This window comes from Ambystoma mexicanum, chromosome 8 (genome assembly GCF_040938575.1).
Source record: "Ambystoma mexicanum isolate Mex_15411 chromosome 8, UKY_AmexF1_1, whole genome shotgun sequence".
NCBI lineage: Eukaryota > Metazoa > Chordata > Amphibia > Caudata > Ambystomatidae > Ambystoma > Ambystoma mexicanum.
Window position 1 is genome coordinate 120,560,701 of NC_090929.1, and position 18,671 is coordinate 120,579,371.

At 45.7% G+C, this 18,671-nt stretch overlaps 1 protein-coding gene across 2 annotated transcripts in view; it reads right to left on the reverse strand.

Moving 5' to 3' along the window:
* Nucleotides 1-18,671, reverse strand: part of ADGRD2 (adhesion G protein-coupled receptor D2) — a 1,057,913-nt gene that overhangs the window by 23,309 nt on the left and 1,015,933 nt on the right. For both annotated transcript variants that reach the window (XM_069609449.1, XM_069609450.1), the window contains exon 25: nucleotides 6,220-6,250. In XM_069609449.1, the coding sequence (XP_069465550.1) occupies nucleotides 6,220-6,250 (31 nt within the window). The remainder of the gene's footprint in view (nucleotides 1-6,219; nucleotides 6,251-18,671) is intronic.

The following is an 18,671-nucleotide window of genomic DNA, read 5'->3' on the forward strand; positions in this document are numbered from 1 at the left end:
ACCGGAGGGCTCAAACGGGCCGGAAGAAAGGACAAAACTTGGCGAAGAACTCACACATCTATGTGTATGTATGCATGTATGCTTGTGTAATGAGTGAGCATATGGTGATGGGTGCACATGTGAATTAGCGAGTGCATGGTGGATGTGTGCACATGTGAATGTGCAAACATGGTAAGAAGTATTACGTGGCTAGACAGGCATTTTCGGGAAGCCAGTCTTACCATTTCAGCGTTCTTACATGGGCATACTGGCATTTATTAGCTGAGTCATCTTGGGCATGTTTTTTTTATAGTATAATTACAGGCATTATGAGCAAAGGTAATTTGAGTATGTTCTTACGTGGCAACACTGGCATATATTGGTGCAGCCAGCATGTAAATGTATGGGCACAGCCTGGACATGTTTCTCATACTGGCATATATTGTTGGGAAAGGCATCATTAAAATGCATTGGGAAAAGTTCATGTGCACTGTTGGTGACTTGCATCCATTGGACAGTTTTGTAGTGTCCCTACAAAACTGATTGCAAGCTGTCTGTCTTTTTCCCCAGTTGTTGGTTGAAAGTGTGCTGTATAATGCACCATTTCATCCAATTATTCAAAAAGAATTCTCGGCGGGAGAACCCCCTGTGTTGGCTGGGGCTCCCTAGCTACACTCGGTCACTCTCGCATATTTGTGCCCAATATTTATACCCCTCCAATTAAAACAGTTCACCACCCGCCACTCAAAAAAGAAGTGCAGAGCACACTTAAAACCCCCCAGACTGTGAAATGACCATCTGTCAATGTGGAAGGGTGAGCCAGATTGATAGTTACACACTAAAATTCGAACTGTTGAGCCTAAGGAGATGCCAACCTGTTTTTATTTAAGTGTTCCATTAGATTTTTCTTCTTGGGCCCAAATAGGCATGAGCGTCTTACTATAAACATAGAGCTTCATGCTGGCCTCTTTTTGATCCAACCTGGCATGGTGACATACTACTGGATAGGGCTATTTGGGTCACAAAGATGTATGCATTGCATTCTGGAGGAAGGCAGAGTTAGTCATTGGCCCTCATTACGACCCTGGCGTTAACCAATGGCGCTATTAGCGTCATGGTTAACGCCGGTAATTTACCGGATACGCCATGGTGAAATGGGGAATTACCGCCCCATTCCAAGGATGGCGGGCGGTAATTCCCCATTTACCATTGGCCCTTCCCCATTCCCATTTTTGCCCCATAGGGCTCAATGGGAATGGGGAAGGCGGTAATTACGGTACCGCAAAATGTCCCTACAAGGTCCCTTTGCGGGTCCTTACCTTAACGGCTGGTCTGTACCAGCTGTTAAGGTCGGGACCCGCAAAGGGACCTCGTAATCAGGCGTTAAGGGATTACCGGTACCCTTACCGGTACCGGTAATCCCTTAACACCAGGGTCGTAATGAGGACCATAGTAACATGGGGGTCAATCATAGTAATTTATTTGCTGTGTTATGCTATGTTAAGCAGTTTTTTTACTGCTCCCATCACCACTGTGGTGGTCTGGCAGTGCTAAGGCGTGTATGTATATTGTACCCCCCTCAGGCATAACCAGACTCTGGTCTGTGGGGGAAAGGAAGAGTTTGGAGATGGCAGGGGATACATGGGGATAGGGAGGTTTTGTTGCAGTAGAATTTGTCGAATTCGAATGCGACAAATTTCTTTAGCCGAATTTGGACGCAAATAAATCTGGGGGTGGGTAAAGGTAATAATTATGTTGGGAGGAATTGAGGGTGGGGGCTGCAGGGGTTCCACCCCGCATATATTTGCGGCAAAATGGAATACAAAGTAAAATCCAACAAAATCGAATTTGATGAAAAAAACTCTGCAAAATCACATAGAACCAATAAATGTAGTGGGGGGAGGAAAGAACGAGTGTTAAACCAATTGTACAGGCAAACGGTGGTTGAAGGTGGTGGTGTTTAGATGATGCAGTAGGACTGCATGTGTAATCCTTGGAAAAGGTTAAAACTGAGTGATGATCATGAAAAGGGAGAACAAACCCCTCTCGTAAAAACAGCTTTTTCTGTGACGCCATTGTCCAATACATTATTATGTAATACTAGAATTAGTCCGTTCACGGTTGCCTGGTGGACTCAAGTTGTGCTGTGTGTCTATAGCGGGGAGGATTCCTCACCAGGGAACTGTTTACCCCCACCTCACCCATCACGAAGGGGATAAACCGGGAGTGCATACCAGATTGCTAAAACCAAGAGTTGGCTGTGTACAGGTGTATTCTGGGAATACAAGCGGAGCAGAGGGAAGTAGTGAGGATCCAGCTCCTACAAATGTTTGACTACTTAGTTTGAGAGGTAATTAAATGATGGATGTTAGGTACTATGAGACAATGATAGAAGTAAAAGCATGTAGGGCGTCAGACCATGTCAATCCAAACATCTCCACATTAGGGAACTAGACCACTGAATCACATATCCTTACAGTGTCTGAATACTTAGGGGGTCTTAACAAGTGATGCATGCAGAATTGGTCTCTAATGCTCAGTTTGCCAAAGGCAACCTGAAGAAAAGTTAATGGAATGGAACACAATAAGCCATATTACTGGTCCGGCGGTAACCCTAACGGTGCTATCTGTTGGTTGCCGCTGGATCCCTAATAATTTACCGGCACCTGACTTCCCAGTGCCACCGGGCTATTACAAACAAGTCAGGCGCTTGTAAATTTGTTAATCCCCATTCCCATAGAGTCCTATTGGCGTCTATGGGAGTGAGGATACGGGAGCACCAGCACCGCTAGCAATGGTGCCGATGCTCCCGTGACAAGTCTGCCTACCGTGGTCGCTGCGCCCGGCAGGGTCAGACCTGTCGGGCACAGTGGCTCTGGCAGGCAGACATGTAGTTTGCGGATCCGGAAACAAGGGTGCCATTGAGCTTATCGGCACCCTTCTGTCCGGACCGGCAAAATTGTAAAAAGGCCCAATGTCAATGTATAATGGTATATCCCATCAGAGAGCAGAAAATAACCAGGCAACCAAAATGAGCCCACATGAATGCATTCTACATATCCTTTCGTAGCTTAAAAAATATGCAAGCTCAATAGTTGACACTGATGCGGAAATCATGCTAACTTGTACAAAAATATAATGATTAGGGCACAAGCCAGTCAAACTCACCTTGCTCTAGAGAGGCAGCCCGTCTCCCTTCATCTCAGATTTGTGGTGCAAATATCTGTTTATGTTTGAGGTGGTTCATTCCTGGCTGCAAGAGAACCCTTGTGGGGGCAGATCACACATTGTACAGGTTCCATGTAATAATGTCCCCTCAAAAATATCGCCATGCAAAAAAATGGCCGAAAAATTGCCGTTTTTTGTGGGGACATTATTACATGGAACATGCGGGGGACACCGCCGCAACACCCAAACCCTTTTTTTTCTTCATGGGGAGCGGGGGACACCCCCGCAACCCCGCTGCCCCTGTCCCCATATATATGGTCACCCATATAATATCGCCATGACCGTTTCCCGGCGATATTACATAGGTGACCATATATATGGGGATAATATTACCTGATACCATTGTACATTTCATGATCCCCAACAGTCCCTCCCTATCTCTGGAAGGACAGCCCCTAAAGATGGATAAATACTGCAGACATGTTACTGTCCCGGTGTCATAAGTTAGGTCTGACACAAAACTGTCCTACACATGGAGCAGTACCTGCTAAGGGGCAGGACATACAGCAGATTTGCTGTTTCAGTGTCACCCATCCTATCCCCTTTGCCCCAACCCCTCTGTTGCTCTGTCAGCATGCTTCTCTTCAACCTTCCTGCATCACCCCTTTAGGCCTGAGGGATTGAGCACCCAGCTTTCTTGGCACTTTGAGGAATTTGGGTGCCTCCTATTGACTTCCCTGCTCACAATTCGATCTTGAGGAAAAGCAGGCAGGCTTTCAGCATCATTTTGAAACTGAAGTTAATGAACAGCTGCAAAATCAGGTGAGAGGTGACAGGTGGGAGGGATTCAATTTTGGCCTGGAGCTGTGAACATTATGTGACAGTTGTTTGAGGCTTGTTGGGGACACTGAGGGAAAACTTCGGGCAGAAGCCACCAGGGATTCTGGCCGTTGCCCCGATTGATGCCTAACAAACACTCTCCTATGCCCCGATGGCCTTTTCCTTCAACAGTCCCAGCTAGTCACTGAGCATTGCACCTGAACAAGTTAGAATGAGGTTTGAGACATGACCCAGCCTTCCAACCAACATACAAAAGAAGTTGAAAGGAGTGCTTGGGGTATTCATATCTCAAGCAGCTGTTTCTCCGAACCAAAGAATCTTGCCTCCGATAACAGTCAGCACCCCGTTTACGGTAATAAGTGGAGTCTGTAGTCCCCCCTCTGCCCACATATGCCAATTCCCAGATCCATGTGCACATAGAAAGAAATGTACCTGTTTGTGAGGGAGAGCAAGAGAGACAGCCAGACAGACAGGCAATGGGAGAACGTGCAATGGAACCTGTCTGCAAGAGGCTAATGGTAGGAGTACAGCGAGGACGCCAGGTTACAAGGCCTTGTCCAGGTTTTACCATGGCTTTTAATACATTTGTGAAGAGGTTTATGCCTTTCTGCATGCCTCTCTATGCCATGCTATGGTCTGCTACATGCGGTTTCAGATGTGTGTGCCCATCAAGGTCTCAGATTGATCCCTACACTGACTCATTAAGATTCTACATTCCAACACACAATATGCATACCAACTAAGCCACTCGCACATGGCAATGGATCACCCGTAGCAACAGACCTCAAACATCAGAGCACCTCACATCTACAACCAATTTACATACCACACCCCAAAGTATCATAGCACCACAGGCACAGGAGGCTCCCCTTTGAACCCAAATGCCTCTATGCTCTTGACACAGGACACATAGAAAGTGAAACGATGAAGAGCTCAGGGAACCTCCAGTCTAAATGCATTAACAAAGGAGTAAAGCTAACTTGCATTTTCCTCTTTAACCCCACCAACCACACCTGCCCCCCTCTCTTTTAGAGCCACCTGAGCACCTGGAGACCAAGAAATGACAGTGGAGTGCAGTATAAGTCGTAATTACATAACACGTTTTGTTTGAATTGCCTTTTTCAGGAGTACTTAATGGATAAATCCGATTTTCTTATACCAACATTTTAATGAATTTCAGCCATGTTGTTCAAGCACTTGACTGCCACTCAGAGTCCATTTTGAGCCGTGAAAATGAACATTATATTATGTTACTGGGATTTACACAGTGTTATGCTGCAATTTGCATGGTCTCCAGATACTCTATAAAACATTTTTACAAAATCATTTCTTCTGGTGACGTCAATGCTCTTTCCATAGAAACCAGAAGAAAGAACACATAAGAATCTAAATCAGGATGTGGTGTTTATTTGTTGTGTGCGGAATCTGCATGAGAAATCCACGTGTGACTCAGCAGGTGGAACACAATGGTGCAGAGCCACTCACACAAACCATGCTCTATGACTTACATCCAATGGTTCTATGGTCATATGTATAAATATTCAGGGATCAGGACACAATACTGGCTGAATAACACCAACGCCCCTTAAGGGCGGTTCATTCCAGGAGGCACCCCTATTCATTGCTGTGCAAAATGCCAGTGGCTCTGTATGCCGCCAGTGCACAAATGCTCCTGCACATCTTTTCAGCGTGTTCCCTCACATCCACTTTCTACCCCACACTTCCCTCTTCTGTCCCTCCCCAAAGCTTCTAATCCCCAGAGTCCTCTCTAACTACCACCCACCCAGGCTCCAATCAGGGGTGTTGCTAGGTCGGGAAAAGATCTGGGGTTGCGCTGATGACAGGACTGTGGGGACTCCTCAGGCCCAGCTAGCCTTTTGGTTGTAGTCCCTGGGCTTCTCTGCGGGGCTACAACCAAAAGACCCAGGTTTATCGCACCCCCAGGCCCCACTGGCAACACCTCTGGCACCAATCTATGTTTGCAAGCTGCTACACCACATAGTGCACCATCTGTTCCCTCCCGTAGGTGCCCTTGCAACATGTCTTCCTGTGTGGCATTCAGCATGCTGGCACACTTCCTGCAGGCCTTCTGCATGCCATCATGTAGACCCACTACAACGTTCAGTTACATCAGTGGCATTCACCAACGCAGCAAGTGATCAACAATTTCACCAACATGTCATTACGTGTTTACATCATCAGTTACATTTAGATACTTTTCATAACATTTACCTGAAGATTTGAATGCAGTAAGTTCGACCACCTACAAAAGACAACAAATGCAATTAAATAACGTAACAACATAAAAGTCGTTCTTGAGGCATACGTTTTTTGATTAAAGCTGAAGAGCATGCAAGCAGAGGGGACAATACGTCACTTCCAGAGTTCCAGTACATCTTGGGTTTTAGATTTATGATCTCATCCCCTCACTTTGAAAATTACACCAGAATCTCTGGAAAAAGAAATTCCCTTAACATTGCTGTAAGCCACAGCAACACCTACACAGCTACTTGAAGATTTAGTCCAAGTACCTAGTGGACTGTGGACAAGCAACCCGCATGACATAGGGCGAATGCACAGCATAGGGGCAATACAAATCAAACTCAAACCAGGTGCCAAACTCCCTAGAGTAAAACAATACCCATTGTCCAAAGAAGGAGATGAGGGAATTTATGACACACTCAAAGCATTGCTTGACCAAGGCATCATAGTGCCTTCAGACTGACCTTGCAAAACAGCTTTATACCCATTGAAGAAAGCAAAGGGGGGATCATGGAAATTCATTCAGGATCTCTGCCCTCTAAACAACATAGTGGAAGCAAAATATCCGCTATTACCAAACCCTGCCTCAATATTTTGCAACACACCTGTAAATGCAGTCTACATTTCTGTGGTAGAATTTAAGAATGCATTCTTCACCATACAATTACACCCAGACTCAGAGCACTTGACTGCTTTTTCATATTGTGGAAACGAGATTCTAGTAACAATTGTTCTCCCCAGGGTACTGTGAATCCTTGATGATCTTTAAAATATAATTCATCATGATGGATTTGGGGAATATCCACATGTACAGTGCAATCCTGCAGTATGTGAATGAATTACTAGCATGCAGCACCACAGAAGAAAAGTGCAGAAAGACACTGTACAGCCCCTGATAATACTAACAGACAAAGGGTACAAAGTGGACAAAGACAAACTACAATACTGCCAGAAAGAATTGGGACACTTGGGTCAGATCACATCTGCAACAGTGTGCTCAGAAAGAGCCACAGCAGTGAGAAACACACCACATTCAAACCCAATTAGAGAGATGAAGCAATTCTTAAGATTATACATTTATGACCGTACATGGGTGTTTGATTCTTCAACATGTTAGACCCTTATTGCAGGCACTTAAGGAAGCTCAAAAGATAATAAGTACAATTGTATGGACAGAGGAAATGGCAGAATGTTTTGAGGATCTCAAAATAGCAATCAGCAGTGAACCTGTATTAGCAACACCAGATTACAAAACAAAATTCTTCCTATTCTCACATTCAAATAGCAAAGACATGACAGCAGTACTCACACAGTGATCTGGGCCGACATTTGAATGAAATGAATGTGTACCCATTCACAACACAGTTACATGAGTCCTTCTCTATTACCTTATAGTTTCTTGGGCACATTGGATGAATAGGCTTGGACCGTGTCCACAGGGTGGACATAAGAGCAAAACACTTCTGGAGTTGTTTTACCCTTAAGGTGACTTATCAAGCATAATGTGCTTTGGAATCTTTATTGACATGACCAGCAATTGTAATATTGATAGCATTGATAGAATTTCTTTTTTGGTATATTAACAGACATACTTCACATTCATGAACCCCCGATAAAGAACACACCAGCTCCAAACATGTTGTGTTTCCCATTACAGGAGGATTTGTGAAGAACAAAGGACCTTGTTCGAAATCTTTCTAGAATATATATCAAATGATGTGTCTATATCAACTTGAGTCATTAAATGACTACTTTATTCTCTATTGACTCTGATTAAATACATGTAATATGTTGGCAGCTTTGTCCAAACTACTTGGCTGTATTTCGCCCATTGAGATTGTGCAGGGTACGGGAGTTCCCCTATTGTGGGAACTTTTCTTTTGAATCACCAATTTAGAATGACGCATAGCTATTTGCAATGCACCCCATGGGATTATATCCTATGTGGAGGAGACTTGAGAGATGTAGGTAAAATATGGATGCCGAGGAGTGTCTATTAGTGGCCATGAGAAGAAGAAGATTATGAGAGGCAGTTTAGACAGAAGTTCATCCCTCAAGGAATGAAGGGGGGAATATAGGGGTGTATGGAAATATGGGAGCACATATTCAGCATCCTAAGTGTGCACAAAAATACAAGCTGTGAAAGTCACTATGAAAAAGCATGCCACATGGAAGCGAGCAGCCCCATTTAGTAAGGATTTCTTGCATAAGCTCAACAAGGCCCCAGTAGCCATGCTTTAATTAAGACCATAATTCACACACCTTGTAGATGAACATAACCATGTACCCTTAGCTAGATTCAGCAGCATCTAACATTAATTAGAGAAATATAGAAGAAATGTTTATATTAACCAATACCTGATTGCTGCAGTTTAACATTAGCCGACCCCAATACACAGAGGCCTCAAGATTTAGATAGCTTTTCATGAAGCATGAAAACTACCCATCACCCCACAGCAGAGAATATTAGCCAGACCCTCACAGAATGGCACGTTCATTCCAATTTGCAACACTCACACAGCCAAAGGCCAAATCCTGTGCAATGATTGGTCAAAGGGGGGGTGGGATGAATGCTTTCCCAGGGTTTAGTTTGCGGTAGTGAAGTCATAAAAGAGCAACAAGAAGAGATACTAGACCCTGGAGTTTAAAGACAAGTGTAATGAAATCCCCACATTCGATTTCCAGTCAGTCCGCTCGCTTTTCAGCTTCAGCGTTATGGCAACGCTGGTGGTTACCATGGAGACGTGGAGTCACAGCCTCCCGGGGTCATGTGACGTATCAGTCACTACTATGGTGGGGTAGGCTCCGCCCCAACGCACAGAGGAGGGATTCAAATAAGCTTCGATAGAACAGAACGCTGCTTCTGATTAGCGTTTACCTTGCCATACACTTTCTATCCTGAGTACCTTTTGATCTGACTACGGAGCCTCCCCTGACTACTCTCATTGCGACCCTTGTTGGATTTGGTTACCTCGCTGTTCGGCCACAGTTCTGCCTGCTTGTCGAACATTTTCGCCCTTTGGTGTTCTTCGTTTTTTCTGCTTTGGGAAAAGCACTTCTTCGCGGTTCAGGCTCTGCGGTCTGTCCAAACAACTGCCAGCGTCAGTGTACTGACTCTCTCCACCACGGCTCAAACAACCAGTTTCCTGATTCCACAAGTCTCTTACCTGCAACTCCTCAGTACAAACATCGGGCTCCAACTGGCAGCCATTCTACCTTCCCGTGGAAACTGCAGTTGGTGTCCCCTCTGCCGCACCAACAGTATTACTGTTTCTTTTATGGGTAAGATTGTTTCCTTCATTTCTGCTTCTTGCTCTGAAGAACTGATATACATCTTCCATACAGTACTCTTAAATTTGTTACCATTTGAGACTCAAATTGGTCTTCATCCTTGGGATTCCTCTGATCTCTGTTCTGGACTGTTCTGTTCATCTTGGATTTTGGACTACCGCTCCACGGTATTGTAGTGCACTCCTGAACGCTATCCCGATCAGTGCACCATCTCAAATCTAGTTGCATCCCTTGTGCTGCCCGGGGTAGCCTCCTGTACTGACGTCCTATTTTTTATTTTATCCTGTCGTTGTGGATCCTACTCCAAACCACTCTGCTCTTAGGATAAGCCTCAACATAGTTGTGCAATCTTTGGGTTACATACAGTAATCCTGGGGATTAAACTATATACTCTTTCCTCTAAGTTTTGTGGCCCTGACTGCAATCCCTGGTACCCTTGCCACTCCGCCAGGTCTAGTTCAGGTATTACACTCTCTTGCTAATCGCTTGTGTTGTTCTGCATTCCACACACTATAACTGTGTTTCATTCCTTCCCTACAGCATTGGTATGGCGGTGTGGATATCCCCAATCTTTTGGGTAACCAATTCCTTTGATTGTATCAATTTAACAAGAAAGGGGTGTGTTGCATTAAAGAGTTCCTCAGGTTGAGGAGGTCTGGTTCTGGAACGTTCCTCTGTCGGAACAATTCCAGCTTGGACTGAACACTTACCGGAGCAGCTCCCTCTCCTCTGGTGTTCTACGTTTGAGCAACGCCCCGACCTGTACGGCTAGTGGTGAGTAACAACAAGACATTGTACACTGATTGGTCGGAACTGATCAGGTCTGCCGAGTTCCCATTGCCATGTTCCAGAGACTTACAACAATGTATATCCCTATTCAGAGTAACCAAATATAACTTAATGAAGGTCACAAGTTGGCAGAAGTTGAATAGCAATACATGAAGAAGCATGGGAGTAGAGATAGCATAATCATAGCACAACACAGCCCCTGTAGGGTAAATTGCTCTTGCAGATCTCTCCTTGATAGAGAAACAGTTATGCAAAAGCTTGTTATCCACAAAGTAGCCCAAATGAGGAATTTGAACTTAACTTTCACTGCATGAATATAACGATGAAAGGGACAACTCATGAAGCCAAACCTCACACAAGCACCTTTGCCCACACAACAGAATTAGTTAAGACCCAGTGATTGATACAGCAGCTCACACCTAATTCACACTGCATGAGTATAGCGACACTTCAATGACAATGCACACTGTACAAGCACTTATATGCATATAAATACATATACACGTTTGCGCCATTGTGAAAGAACAAAGCTTGCATGCAGCTAAACCACAGCGCATAATGTCAGAGACAGGACAGATGAACTCATGAGAACAGGAAGGACATGCAAGTAGTTTTTCCAATAATGGGGTTGCAACATGAACTTATAGTAAGCCGTTCACAATGATGGGACCAGTACGATGGTGCCAACTGCTTTGATCAATCGTAAGGCAATTAAAAGCTACATTTTAGGTTTCACACTTTCACATCTCACCAAAATGATTGGTCAAAAGATCTGTAATTGTTCACTCCACATCTACTCCTCCTGGATTTCACTGAACATGAGCTAAGTAGCAAGCACGTCACTTTGATCACGTGGTTAGACTTGCCCAATGAAGTTTGAAAAATATATAGGACCTATAATGTTGATCACACCAGAAAATGAACAGTGAAGAAGTTAATATGTGTTGTCTTTTCCTTTCAGTAATTGCTATATAACCAATCATTTTCACTAATGAAAGTTGATGTTTTCCTGCCCTAGCAGTCTTATAAATGTGTGTTTTTCTCATATCTCATGCATCAAAGTTCTTTGGATTACTTTTTATTGATCCTAAGGGGTATCCCCTTACAGAGTAAATAGCAAAACTGCAAAGGATACCATATGCTAGTGTATTAGGAATGAGGGTGATGACTAGCAGTCACTAATTCAAATGTATATTGTAATTATGTATTGAGTTTTATTTTTAGAATACCCTTGCTGCTGGGGCAATCTGAAACTCAAACTAATAGTCATTGGGCCTCATTAGGACCCTGGCGGTTCCGTAATGAATGGTGCCGGTACGGGACCGCACCGTTCATTACGGGCTGCCCTATTCCAAGGTCTGACCAAACGTCCTTAGCGGGACCCGCTAGCAGTAGAGGGTGCTAACAACGGACCCGTTATCAACAGGCCCGTTGTTAGCACCCTCCCCAAACCCATTGAGCCCTATGGGGGCTGTAATGGGAATGGGGAAGTACCGGGTCCCGCGAAAGGGATTTACCGGGCCCTCCAAGGTCGGAATGGCCTGGTAAGTCCCCTTTCGTGGGACCCGGACCTGGAACCCAGGAAGAAGGCAGCCATGCCCTTATTAAGGGCATCGCTACCTCCATACTCGTAATAAGGGTATGGCTACCCCCAAACCCATGTCCCGGTCCGGGTTCCCTGAATGGGGAAATACCGGGCCATTCCGACCTTGGAGGGCCCGGTATTTCCCCATTCAAGGAACCCGGACCCATCCCCATTCCCATTCCCATTCCCATTCCCATTCCCATTCCCATTCCCATTCCCATTCCCATTCCCATTCCCATTCCCCATTCCCATTGAGCCCGTATAGGGCTCAATGGGAATGGGGAGCATGCTAACAATATGCCCGTTAATGACGGGCCCGTTGTTAGCATGCTGGGCCGCTCGCGGGACCCGCTAAGGACGTCTGGTAAAACCAGGTGTCCTGAGCGGGTCCCGCGAGCGGACCTCGTAATGAGGCGGTATGGGGTTAACGGCGCCGGCAGCTCTACCGGCGCCGTTAACCCCATACCGCCAGGGTCGTAATGAGGCCCATTGACTTTCAAATTTAGTGAAGTCGACTCGTGTTTTAGGCTGTTAAAGATCCCAAACCTCTGCTCTAGAGCATTTTGATAAGGTCTGCTCTGCTCCAGAGAAAGGGAATGAGTCCTAGCACACTCTGCATTGTCCACAACGTCTTCTGGGGCCTGGGTCCTCAATACCTTCAACTCTTTCTTCGTAAATACATTCCTACTCGAGCTCTTCACCCCTTCACCTCCAACTCCCTCATGGTCAGTCGCTTCTCCAAGAAATGAGTTTTTGGTAGATCTCTTTGTTTGGCTGGGGCCTCCCTCTGAAACAGCCTCCCTACCTCTCTGAAACTTGAGGAGAACCATCTCCGGTTCCAGAAGCACCTCATCTTTGCTTCTGCCTTTTCGCTTCCCCTCCTGATTTCCTGTCTGATACTACACTGGTCACCTGGTTACCCTCTGATTTCGGGCTCTGGTGCCTGGCTGCCCAGTTGCACACCCGCTTTGCCTCCCGGAAAACCTTGTACTTGGGTCTGTATCTGTAACCCTACAGTCCCCCTCCCTGCACTTTTGGACAACTGCTGTCTGCACTTACCCTTGCACCTGCTGGCCGCACTTATTGTTATTATTTTGATCCCATGTACAGCACTGCCCCCTCCCCTTTCCACTGGCACTTTTCCCCTCCCCTACACTAGTGCAATCTCAATGTCACTAGGCCTAGTAAGACGGTTGTCTCTGTCCGCCCTCTGTTCCCCCTTCCTTGCCTAGTCACGCTTTGAAACACTTGTGTATAGTCACGTTACAAAATGCCATATCATATCATATCACAAGCAGCGAGGACAAAGGGTACCCTCGGAAATTACAGATAAATGGCAGTCAAAAAAACTGAAAGCTGCCCATGGCCAGGTTTAACAGCCCCGGCAGTCTCCGGCAAGATGCTTTTTGTCCTGGGTTCCGACTGAATCCTGCTGGGGATTTTGCATGGAGGGAGGTTGATCAAATGCAGAGCAGAAAATGGTGCACAGTCCCTCAGCCCAGACGTGCTCTCCGGCTGCAGCACGTGGAAGTGATAGGCTGTAGAGGGTTTGCAACAACACCAAAGCTAGCTACAGCTAGCTTCAGAGCAGTGTGAGGGCTCAGAAATAAAAGCTGGACACAATGTCGTCATGTTTTAGTTATAGACTTTTAGTCAACTTAAAAGTGTTGGGAAAATGCCTCTCTGAATGAAGAACCTGTCTTTGTCAGGATGTTGTACATCAAAAGCCGTCCTTGTGTCCAAACATTCTATCCTGATCCTCACACAAAAACAAAATGATAAAGTGACAAGGGAAATTTCTTTAACGTGGTATTCACAAAAGGAGTTTTCTCAAATAAAAGTATAATAGCTCCATCTTAAATGTTCTCCAAAAATTGTAAGAGACCTTATTTCCAGAGGGTGATTCCCTTCCCCTGGAATATTTGCTGGTATCACAAATGCAGGGTTGTCATTTCCCCTGTGGTCCCCCTTGCTACTCCTGTATTATTAAAATGGAAACTCCAGGGCACTGAAGTAGCGGGGGACCTGCCACACCAGGCCTTGGGGGACCCCGGCCCAGTCCTCATTCATCAGGGTGAAGGCTTGGCCCGGGTTTGCAGCATGAGAAGGAAGCGATCAATAGGGTGAGCTGACCATGACATGTGGCACGTGTCACATTGCACGTTGTGCTCCAATCCCTTCTCCAGCTCCTTTGCGGCTCATATACAGGTACTATGAAGCTCTCCCAGCACGGCTGGACTGATGGACCAAAGCTGAAAAAATAGATAAGAGGACTTTTTTTCTTTTTAAATGTGATGTGTATTTTGCATGTGTGAAGTGCTTGTAAGATGTATCTATGTGCTATGGGCTATGGGTCAGTGAGTAGTGGGCGAATTAGAAGAAATGTGATAGTGTGTGTGTTTCAATGTTCAGGGTGGAAACACAGATGGTAGGAACATCTAAAGGTTGTGTGCCATCATTTCCTCTGATGACAATTGGGGGAGGGGTCAAATGAAATCACTTCCTGTGGTATCATCAGAGGTCAAGTGTTGTGCAAAGGCACTTCCACTACCCCTGGCATTTTGTTGAAATGACGTCCCTGCACAAATGTTTCTGGGGCTAACAGTTCTTGGTGTCTTTTCGTAACCACCAACCATCCTGTTAGAAACCAACTGTTCAGCCTTGTAGATTCTCCTTCAACAAAACTTCCTTCTTTAAGCACAAGTTCTTTCTTTAAACACAAGTTCCTTCTTTAAACACAAGTTCCTGTTTTGTTTCACAAATCTGGTCTCTGCTTTCCACTCTTTGTAGGTTATTTGCCTTGTTTACTCCTTTGCCAAAACTTTCATGCACTTTCACTTGCCTGGTGTAATCGCCTGCCAGGACATCTCGCCAGGACATCTCTTCTTTCACTTTAATTGGAGGCCAGAGGAGATAGCTCAGGGGCACCACATTTCTCTTGAAAGCAAGACAATGAATAGCAGCCCAGGTTCGACTCCTGGGATCGCGCCCAGAAACTGGTCCCTGGTATTAATTGTGTTATAAAAGAACAATTATAAATTATAATAACTGTCTGCTATATGCTTTCCAGAAATTCTTGTTTATTGCAGTTTCTTTTTATTTTCAAGTAGCATATACCATTCTTGACTTCATCTAGCGACCTTCTTTCACAGTTCTTAAATGCTTTCCCCCACATTTGCATTCACTTCTTGCTGGTGTTCAAGTTGGCACTCTTTTTAGTCTGCCTTTTTAGTTTACGGCTATCTTCTTATTAATTCACTTTCTGTGGCTTTACAAAGTTCATTTTGCTTTGGCACAGTTGCCGAAACACCCCAAGACCCCCACTCTGCTCTGGCAGACTCGCCAGTTCTCTGTAGTATTTCTGGGCTTGTTCGAGCTCATTTGGCATAACTTACCCGCTTCCCTCCCACTCAGGTTGGCTCTGATGTCTCTCAGGGCTCTCTCAAGGACTGGCTCCTGTTCGCTGGATTGCTCTCAGCTCTTGGTAAGGAGGCTGCCGTATACCCAGGAACACTCTTGCAGTAGTTGGCATCTCCATGGCCCGCCCCCGCACCACATTACTTTCCTTCTTGGCTACCAAGCTTCTCTGCTCCGCCACACCAGCTCTCGCCTCCAGCATCCACACACCGGCATCCACGGAAACGTAACATCTTCTACCAACCACCCCCTACTGAGGGTTCCATGTAATTTCATCAACGGCCATTTTTACGACTGCCTTTTTTACGTGGACGCTATTACGAAAAAAGACATCGGAATGTTCTTTTTTTGGGGGGTGGTTCCTCTGCCCCCAAATCCCCCACCCCCACCTATTTTTTACTTTTCCCTATCCCCAACCCCTTATCTGCCCTCCCCGCCCCAGAATTCTGTTGACTTTTTCACAATAGTTTCAACGTAAAAAAGGCAGTCGTAAACATGCCTGTGGATGAAACAATGGTATACCCTGCTGAGAGGATCAGCCCTCTTATGCCAGCAAAAGTTCTTTGTCTTGGTACCACCAATTTCAAATGGTCTCACCCGCGCTGTGTAAGACAACAAAATGTCCCTGGTCTCCCCAACAGTGAGGGATACTGCAGTCTCGCCCTGGGGTTCCCCTTCGACGTGGAACACGTGGGCTTGCTTCCTTGACACCTGCAGTGCTTTCCAGCTCCCCACAGGCAGTTCGGAGGCATGGATTCCTTTTTCCTTCTCTTGGCATAGCAGATGTCAGCCCTTTCTTCTCCAGCACATTATTCCTGCAGCTAGGTCCTCCAGGGTCCTCGCTCACAATTCCTGAGTCTTTCCTCCATTTTATATCGGCTTTGGCCAATAGGATTTGAGGCAGGACTAGACTGCTGATAGTGGGAAGTGATAATCATAACTCCTCTCCTCTTCTTTGTACCATTGTTGTGGGGATTGTGGGAACAGTATTGCCTTTTTGGGAATATTATATACATGTTTGCCTTAGGTTATAAAGTTGAACTATGTTTAGAACAAGAGTATGTGGAGCTGGAAAAAGTGTCTTTCATAATTTTACAAGGCTGGTAAGGTGAGAGGTGGCTTTTGGGTTGTGACCAAAGCTTTCCACTACTCTCCATGGGTGAAAGAGGGAAGATATGACAATGGGCCATTAGATTGTCGCAAAATGGGGGATTCATCCTGAACGTGGAAAGGAGGATACCGCGTATCACCAGAGTCAGTATATCTCCCCAGAGGCCATCTCCTCCCATGTGATCCTCCCTCATTCAGCAGCTCTCAGGGTCAGGATCAGGTAGCAGCTGCCATTCCCTGTCCACATGGCCGAGAAAACAGTGATGAGTCCATCGTATTCATCATAGCAGCGAGCTCCACTGCTGCTTCAGAGGAAGTGACTTGTCAACTCCTAACGCTGTTTCTCTCCAGACTCTGCTTTTCAACATGCTTAGAAGTCTTTAGGTAGGGGCTTTGATGGCTAATCACAAGTACAGGGTGTCGAATGTCCCCACATGGATCTCCTAAGGTCAGGAAGAGCCTCCACCCTCTGACAGCAGCTATTTAAACTTCTAACAAGTTGGTTCATTTTTCATTGAGGAAAATCTTGCAGGGTCTGTCAGGACTCCCAAACACAGAAGGGCACTCAAGAAACATATGGTTTTATTGGCCAGAATAGGATATAAATATTCTCAGAAGTGCACCTCCCAGGGATGCAACATTTCACAAAAGAAGTTCTTACAATGGGGCAGATTCTCAAACCTTTTGTGATGCAAGTGATAACGTGCGCTAGTGCATCCCTTCGCTTGTGCCCAAAAAAGGTGCGCCTAAACACGTTTTTCACTCCCTTTGTCCATTTGTGCAAATAAGGAGGTTTTTCTTTTTGCATTTCAATGCGCATCCCGAATCTGCAAATGGAAAGCGCTTTGAAATGCGCAAAGATCATAGACCTTCCCCTTCACTTGTTAGGACAAGTCGCCAAGGAAGGCGCAATGCATAGTAGGTTCATTTCTGAACATTGCATACCTTGGGCCTCATTACGAGGAAGGCGGTAGAGGGTTAACGGCGCCGGTAGAGCTGCCTGCCTCGTTAACCCTCTACTGCCTCATTTCGAGGTTTGCTCGCGGGACCCGCTAAGGAGGTCTGGTAAAACCAGGCGTCCTTACCGGCACCCGTGAGCAAACCAGGATGCTAACAACGGGCCTGTCATTAACGAGCCCGTTGTTAGCATCCTCCCCATTGAGCCCTATGGGGGCTCAAATGGGAATGGGGATGTACCGGGTCCGGGTTCCTTGAATGGGGAAATACCGGGCCCTCCAAGGTCGGAATGGCACGGTATTTCCCCATTCCAGGAACCCGGACCCGGTACCCGGTACCCGGTACCAGGTACCCGCTATGGGGGTTGCCATGCCGCTAAAAGCGGCATGGCTACCTCCATACTCGTATTGAGGCCGCTTGTCTTTAAAAATAGGAGAGCAGCCGTGTTATCGGCTGCTCTCCCCCACTTGCATTTCTATCTCTGAAACAAGGATAGAAATGCCTTTTTATTTTATTTTTTGCATTCCACAGTATCAGACTCTTTAAGGGTGTGTCACTGTGTAATGTCCTTCAAGCATCCACGTGAGTGTTGCAAGTCTGTAATACATAAGCTAGCAAATCTGTGTACCTTCGCTCAGCTCCCATGAAATGCGTAGGTCACCTTTCAGAATAAGGTGACATGTGCATTCCAGTAATGAGCACAAATGAATAAAAGCCCACCCTCTGCATTCTTTTTTATTTGCGCTATTTTTTGTGAATCTGCCCCACTCAGGGCAAAGGGTAAAAAAGCCATGCACATCAACCACACTAGCGTCCACCAAAAGTGTGCAGAAATGTGCCAGGAAGCTAATTCACATATGCTGGCCCTCTGACGTGTACCTAGCAAGTACATCACCTTTTTCTGCCCCAAGAAATAGGAGCAAGTGCCATTCAAAAGTGAAAAAATGCACTGGGCACCAAAATAAGCGATGCTACCCTCCCCAACAAAGAACACCACACAGTTCATAAGCCAGCATGATGATTCTGCCTCAATATTGTACAATGATGATGCACAAGGCATAATGCAACAGCATAAACCCATGAGTAGAAGGATGAGGGCAAGGGAGAATATGAGGAGGGGTAGCCAATGTGAACTGGCAGATGATCTGATCACCTTGAGTCACTTTGCCCATCACATATAGAACTGGATGTTCGCAGACAGTTGGGCAGAGATCCTTCCTCACTTACAATGCATGTGGAAGTGCGTTTGCAAGTGATCCACAGTTTGGCAGCA